General features: G+C 31.6%; 1 protein-coding gene across 1 annotated transcript; it reads left to right on the plus strand.

Moving 5' to 3' along the window:
* The first annotated feature begins 454 nt into the window (after positions 1–454).
* On the plus strand, positions 455–2,314 carry LOC123924875 (rhodanese-like domain-containing protein 10). Its single transcript, XM_045977853.1, is given in 3 exon segments — positions 455–1,081; positions 1,681–1,817; positions 1,820–2,314. Coding segments are annotated over 3 exon segments (666 nt in total). The 5' UTR covers positions 455–605; the 3' UTR covers positions 1,873–2,314.
* The last annotated feature ends 5,690 nt before the right edge of the window (positions 2,315–8,004 follow it).

The following is an 8,004-nucleotide window of genomic DNA, read 5'->3' on the forward strand; positions in this document are numbered from 1 at the left end:
GGTGATCTATATAATATAAACTTTCAATCTAACGGTGGATTTTGTAAAATTCGTATCGATTATAATATAAATCGCTACTTGTGCACCATGCACAACTTGATGGACTTATTCATGTTAGAATTGGCCTTGTATAACATTTATAAAACAGTGTGAAAATCGTCTCAACTTATAATTTCATTTCAGACGTTATTTGTGACTTTTAAAATTTAGATTTCAAAATACAAAAGTTAAAATGCAAAAAGAAAGAAAATTCTTTCTCTTTTAATTGAGGTTTAAGTCTAATTCAATCATATAAAATTGACTTATAAAATAATAATTATCTCTATTTTATAAATTCATATTCAGACCATCTCGAAGCAACTAATGCGAGACTCTTACACCTTTCCATAAGTTTTATTTAAGGAGTAGGAGAATAAAAATAAAATAAGATCAAGAAGAGGATAATGTGTCTTCGAATCTTCTTAGATATATTTAGATAGATTGATAAAAAAGCAAGTAGCAAACAGACAAAAAAGAAAGCTCACAAAGCCAATGTGTATGGTTCTTAATGGTAATGTTTCTCATCATCCAAAACAGTTCAATCAAATCCTTCATAGCATCACAATATGGCAACCAATTTGAACAATCTATTCAAAACTTCAATTCTAAATCACAAGACAAACCAAAAGAACAACCTTTTCACTACAACCACACAAAAAACCACAAGATTTCAAGTTACTATCAATGCTACATCCAATAAAAAAAGTGCTAAACAACTCATAGAATCTGGTTCAATAAGAACAATTTTACCAAAAGATGCTTCCACAGCTATGAACTCAGAAGGTTTCATTCTCCTTGATGTTAGACCAAATTGGGAGAGAGAAAAGGCACGTGTGAAAGGGTCATTGCATGTGCCAATGTTTGTTGAAGATAAGGATAATGGTCCTTTAACTTTGCTTAAGAAATGGGTTCATTTTGGTTATATTGGTGCTTGGACTGGTCAATATCTCACCACTTTTAATTCTGAATTTCTTAGTCAAGTGGAAAATGTTGTTCCTGGTAAAGATAGCAAGATTCTTGTTGCATGTGGTGAAGGATTAAGGTAAACATGTGAATGATTTTTATTTTATTTTTAGCAAAAATATGGTTATTTAATCTCTACTATTAAGATGTTAGAGACTAAATTGACACATTTCATATACTTTAGAATTATCTATTTGCGTGAGCATAACTCAATTGATAAGAACATTGCACGTAAAATCCAGGGACCAGGGTTCGAACCCTACTACTCCCGCTATTTCACCTTAAAAAGTGAAATTTTAACCACCAATCTACCTGACAAAAAGAATAAAATAAAACTATTTTTATTAATATTTATGTAATTTGGGTGCTTTTGATGATCCGCTAAAAAATACAAAAATATCTTATATCTATTATATTTTCGAATATAAAAAACATTACTTATCTCTGCAGTGTAGATTAGATTTATCATATCATATCATGTACTATGTTGTTCTGTTCTGTTTTGTCTAATACTTAATGTTTTGCGAATCACATAGATTAAATTGGAGAGAATTATAGTTTTTATTCAACAATATCAAGCAATTAAGTCATACTATATCTTAGCATATGAACAAGTTTATTTATTATTATGACAATAAAGAAAAATATTGGTTGGTTTTTTGTTGAGTGATTCATCAGGTCACTAACAGCAACTTCAAAGCTGTATAATGGAGGCTACAAAAACATTGGATGGTTAGTTGGAGGTTTTAATCGTTCACAAGACAATGATTTCTCAGAAATAGAAGGAAAAGAGAAGTTGAAGTATGCTACAATTGGAGGAGCCTCTTACTTCTTCCTTCAATTACTCATACTTCTCCAGACAGTGAGTAAATAGTTAGTATTTTGGTCTCTAAATGTGTTATGCAGTGTTGGTATAGTCTCTGAATGAATGTATCGAAACTTAAAAAATATCTCTAAATGTGTTTTCTGGATGAACTGACAAATAAAAGACACATTTCATGATTAAAAGAACTGGCAAAAAACACATTTGATGATATTTATTTAGAGATTATAATGACACTATTAGACATATTTAAAGACTATTGGTATATCTTTTTGATAATATTCTTGAATTTGTACACTATTGAACTTGTAAGACTCTATGACCTTGTTGTATTTTGATTAAAAAAAATAAACTTCCTAGTTGGGCCGCTCAGACTTGTTGTAATCAGGATTAGCTGGTTGCTACTGACGCCTGACAAAGACTTGTGCACCCCCTGTATAGGTCCAGTTTGGGAACGGAAATAAGTCCCCGTCACTTTCTTTTTTACCATACAAAGTTTTCACCATCGTTATAGACTTAGAGGTGACTAGTTGATTTCCATCGCCAAATTTGTCGAGACTCGGGAGCAAAAGTTGGATTTTTTTCTCCCAATCAAATATCAAATATTCTTTATATGCAAGAGTTGGAGATCATCGAACTCCCTACTTGATTGAGACAACCAAATTCATTACCATTTGATTTTTTTAACAAGCCATATTATTGTTATGTTATAATATAAGACATAATAAAGAGCACAGACCATTAAAATTATATTGTATGTCCAACAAATGAAAAAGCTAATAAAACACAGACCATTAAATATTTGATACAGCACATTCTCACATGAACCTCTAAAAACACACAAATAAAACTAACAACGATTGGTCCCCATGAGCTTAGCTCAATTGGTTGGGACATCAGCATTTTATATGCAGGAGCCAGGGTTCGAACCCTGGACACTCCACTTATCCATCTTTAAAGGTGGAATTTCAAGCCACTAGGCTACCTGACCCAAAAAAAAAAAAAACTAACAACGATTGAAACAAAAAAAAAACTAACAACAACACGTAGAGTACTCTTAGACACAGATCATCAACAAGAATATAACTAATCAATTTGTTACAACGGACATATAATCATGCATTATATATGTCACAAACTTAATTAAAGGTAAATCAAAAGAAATTAAGAAGAATTTGCTTCATTTTAAAGAGAAACAATATTGAATCAAATTTAAACATTTTCATCACCAAGTTTTTAAATTACGATCTGCAATCGTAATCACAGTTGCATAGTTAACGTTATAGAAATTATTGGTACAACATCATCACAATTACAATTGCAGACACATTTGTTTGTAAATTTTTGCAATATTAAAGATTGTTGCTTAAGACGTGACCGCGACCTCACAATGTCGAATCCAATGGCTTATGAGATTCTTAGAAGTGATTCAAATGTAAAAGATAGTAATCAAATGAGGAGCAGCATAAGATTTTTAATCAAGATTGGATGGAGGTTTGTAGGGTGTTGTAAGAGAGGATGGTACAAAATTCGAATGCACCTCCACATTTGAGGGAATTTATTTATCTCAATGTTATTTTTCACATATACAAATTCCACATTTATGATAAAAAATAATCAAGGTCATGCCTTTTTTTGGGTACAAAATCAAAGTAATCAAATTATAAGTTTACTGAGCAGCAACATTTTACTTATGGCAATGAGCAATGTAGATCTTATGATTCATTTTTTCCTTCCGCACTTGTGTTAGAATTTAGAACTTTGATGAAATCGTTGTGAATATAAATATTCATGTTAATTTAAGAAAATGAGTCTTTTTTATTGTCAGGGACTAACCTAAGTCTAGAATTTTTTTATGAGGGATCAATTTAGATCTTCAATCTTAAAATTAATATACCAAACTATCCTACATTAAAACATAAATATCAAAATGCCATACTTATAGCAATCTATACATTTTTTCTCCTTTTTTTTTCTTTTTCCTTTTCGATATTGTAAATAACTAAAAATCTAAAATCAAATTTAATTAATAACATTCACAATAAATTAATTAGGTAAACTAAACAATTTTTTATGTACAACATTTGTACGATACCCTTCCAGACACAAATATAAGAAAAAATGCAATTTTTAGATTCATTGTATAACAGATGTATCTGAACTATAATACAGAGTAAATACATTTGTTATTCAATGAATCTTTTAAGTACATTTTTGCTTATATTTGTGTCCGGAGGGAGTATGTGTTAGATAACCAAATGTCTTAAAAATAAATAATCTCCTTTTTTTATACTCCCTCCGTCACATTTTATAAGAACTCATTTGACTAAATGCACTATTCGTATGTATTGTTTTGATCGTATTTTTATAAAAATATTTAAATGTAAATATTATCATAAAAGATCTTGTTTGATTTGTTTCGACGAGTATTTTCAAAATACCAAATTTCTATAATTTTTACTAATACACAATTAAAGATATTCGTAATCAAAATTAAGTATTGGTGTACGTGCAATGATCAATTAAGACCATCCACAATGGAGCACTCCAACTTTGAGTACTTAAATGGGTCCCACATTGACACATCACTAATTTATTATTTTTTAATAATAGTACCTAATAGGTACTCAACCCCTCCAATGGAGCACTTCTTAAAAAGTTCTAAAATGGGTCCATCAATAATTTCACATCATTACAATAACTTATTATTTAATTATATATTTTATAATATAAATTGATTGAATGATAAAATTACAAAATTAGTATGTACTATTTTTTCTTATAATTCGAAAAATAATTAAAATTCAAAATTTAATTTAAAATAATATTGCCAAATTTTAAGTATTAGATAATTAAAAAATAATTTAAAATAACATTACATAATTTTAAAAACAATTAATTTTGTTGATCATCATGCCCAAAACGTTGCCAAATATGCTCGACAAGATCATGTTGAAGTTCAAGATGAGTTCGCCTATCTTGAATTTGTGCTCTTCTTGACAAGTGTAGCCCATTATGGATAAATACCATCGGCTAAATAATACCCCATATTATATTAAGTTATATTTACCGAATATTGCACCAACGTCTATATGGTTGACATTAAATTTTTTTAGAGGCATGCCAATTCAAAAATTATGCTTTTGTGATGTACAAAAATAAAATTGTGTTTTTGTACCATTAATTCAAATTGAATATAGAAAATAAAGTGGGCTCATGAAAATAATATTTTAATGAAAAATAAGGTGGGTCCAAGAGGAGAGAGATGATTCTTATTTTAGAAGTAGTACATAATAGGTACTCAAATGGGTGGTACTCCAATGGTAGTACCTAATAAGTACCTAATAGGTACTACACCATTGGAGATGGTCTTAATCCTTATATTTTGGGACGAAGGGAGTACACTCATTAGATTAGTGTTTGATATCTTTATGACACTTATACGACACATTTGTGAAATGGAAAATCATTGACAACCTCCGTGTACTCATACACCTATACAATGTGGTACGGAATGACAACATATATAGATCCAATGACAACCTCCGTGACAACATTGATTTTCTCTCCTTTTTATTCTTTGTAATTTACCAACTCTAAAATGTGTACTTTTTATTTTATTATATATTTATTTATTCAATATCTGATTTAACCACTTCTATACCAGTTAAACTGGTCGAACTATAAACCAAAGGTCACATAGGTTTATAAATCAAAGCAAGTAAAAAAAAAACACTTTTTTTGAGTTATCTCATCCATGACCTTGTCTGACAGACTTGTGCACAATGGCACCGTTTTGCTGCTCTACTACCAGTAAGAAAGAATGCATTTTGATCATCGGTTCAAGAGCCAAAAACAACAACAGTTCTCCAACTTGATGCCATGGCTTTTCAACAACAACAACAATTCCCCTCAAAGTCTTAGTGGACAAACAAATCAACAAAGTGGGGTCTTTGTTAGTGAAACTACACCATGGTGTCTGTCTGGTGTCGGATGATTTGAAGAAGATTGTACCAAGTTCCACCATGAATTTGGGTATTCAGACTTAACTCAACTAGAGGAAGTCACACACCACATTAGCAAATAGGGTTGAGTTAGGCTAACTCCCAATTCAAAACTAATATTAGGTTCCCCATTATCAGGCCACCCATTTTATATCAACACTAAGCGCAATAGTGTTGGGTGTGAGAGGGTGTCTTAAGAGTACCACATCCGATGTGAGATGGCCTGAACACGAGTTTATAAGTAGATGCAATATTCATAATACAAGTCGGTTTTGTAGAAACTCGCTTGGTAGAATAATCTTAGCCAAAGCGAAGAACCGGCTTGACATGCCGCGAATCCTCTGGAAAGAGAGATGGAGGGTTGAGTTAGGCTCAACTTCCAATTCTAGGACTAAGTAAGAGAAGAAACATGCTAGGATAAGAGGTATATAGTTACGGATGTTATTAAGTAGTTAGAGGATGAGATCAAGTATAATTAGAAGAAATATGACATATTTTACTAGCTTGCTTGTGAAATGAAAAAACTTAAGTAAAGGTTAAATCTTTTGAGGAGACATCTCTCCTATTTTCATTCTTTCATTCAATTAAAAAAATAATCTTTTTTTCTACAATTTCATTCTTATTCTTTATGATAGGTTCCTGGTGGGTTTTTCTTATACTGTTATGCTTAGCATTTGTGTTTTAACATTGTGTATAGATATTGAACCTCCTCAAGTATACCTTAACCTCTCATGAGCCTCTCACAAATACTATTTTGAAAAGTAGCTCCAAGAACAAAGGCAACTCATCACCTACCCAATCTGCATCACCCATTAGAGTAATGCTGTGCATCAGCGACAAAAGTAAAATCGATATTAAGGTATTGAAAAGAAAATCTAAGAAAAAGATAATCGGTGCTGAAACCAATGGAGATTTTGTTGACATCATTTTTAGCTTCCTTACCATGCCATTAGGGTCAATTGTAAAGCTTTTGGGACCTAACTCTAGCCTCAAACAAAAAACACTCTAGTTGGTTAAAGTTTATGGTTTCAGCTTGAATTTTCAATACGTTGTAGTTTCAGCTTATGTTTTCAACAATAGCTAGAAGATCTTAGACCTTGGTATAAGTTTATGGTTTATCTGTTTAGTTTTATGAGCTGAAGTTGTGAAATACTTCATTGGATTCTAATATGCTAGCTCTATTACTTTATAGTCTGGTCATGGAGTTGTATCTTGTTCTGTATGTATCAACTCCAAATCTTTCCTTCCCTGCTTGGCAGTCTTAGTTCTTTGTGGAACAATGCTCTCTAAGGCTTTGAGCAAACCTTATTATACTCCCTCCCTATAAATTGGAAAACTACAATTATTTTCATTTTTTGTTTACCTATTTTACTACATTTTTCAATATTATTTATTTGTCTACTGTTTATAACCAATAAGAAAATTAGATCTTATTATAATGTTGTCTATAATTTTAAAAACCGTATAAGAGCTACTTTTTTTTTTTTTGAAAACTTGGTATCCGGCCTTAGGACCGACTAATCCAAGGGGACCAATCCCACCGCCCACTTGCGGGGGCCCCATTTAAAGCCAGAGTTTTTTTGCTCTGTATGGACTTGGCCCACCGAAATTGGCACCAGTGGGAATCGAACCTGAGACCTTGAGAGGAGCATACTCCAAGGGCCCAAGCCAACACCACTCGACCAACCCCAAGTGGGTTCGTATAAGAGCTACTTAATGGATAGAGTAATAAAATTTGGACAAACTACTATGTTGATCTTTGAAAGTGTAACTCGTTGTCACATTGGTCTCTAAATGTGTCGAAATTACAAATAGTAGTACATCTTTACTTCCTACTATTTTGTTAATAATTTATTTTCTCACCTCTCAACTTCTCTGGTGCACAACCCGTTAGTGGTAGTAGGAATTTGGATTATGGTTTGAATGAAGAATTGAGAAATTAATGAATGGTAGTTAATCACAATGGCATAGGGACACATGTAATAGTACGACCTTGAAAATTGAGGTATTTGCCAAAGAACCCGCCTTTAATTAAACTTGACTCTTGACTTTTTTTATTTACATTTACCTTGAAACTTGAAGTATTAAGATAGTGCTGGTAAAAAAAAAATACAGGAGTATATAGTAGTAGTCAAGAAAGAAGGCTTGTCTCTCAAAAATCGTGAAGAAGAAGAG

This window comes from Trifolium pratense, linkage group LG4 (assembly GCF_020283565.1).
Source record: "Trifolium pratense cultivar HEN17-A07 linkage group LG4, ARS_RC_1.1, whole genome shotgun sequence".
NCBI classification, from domain to species: Eukaryota; Viridiplantae; Streptophyta; class Magnoliopsida; order Fabales; family Fabaceae; genus Trifolium; species Trifolium pratense.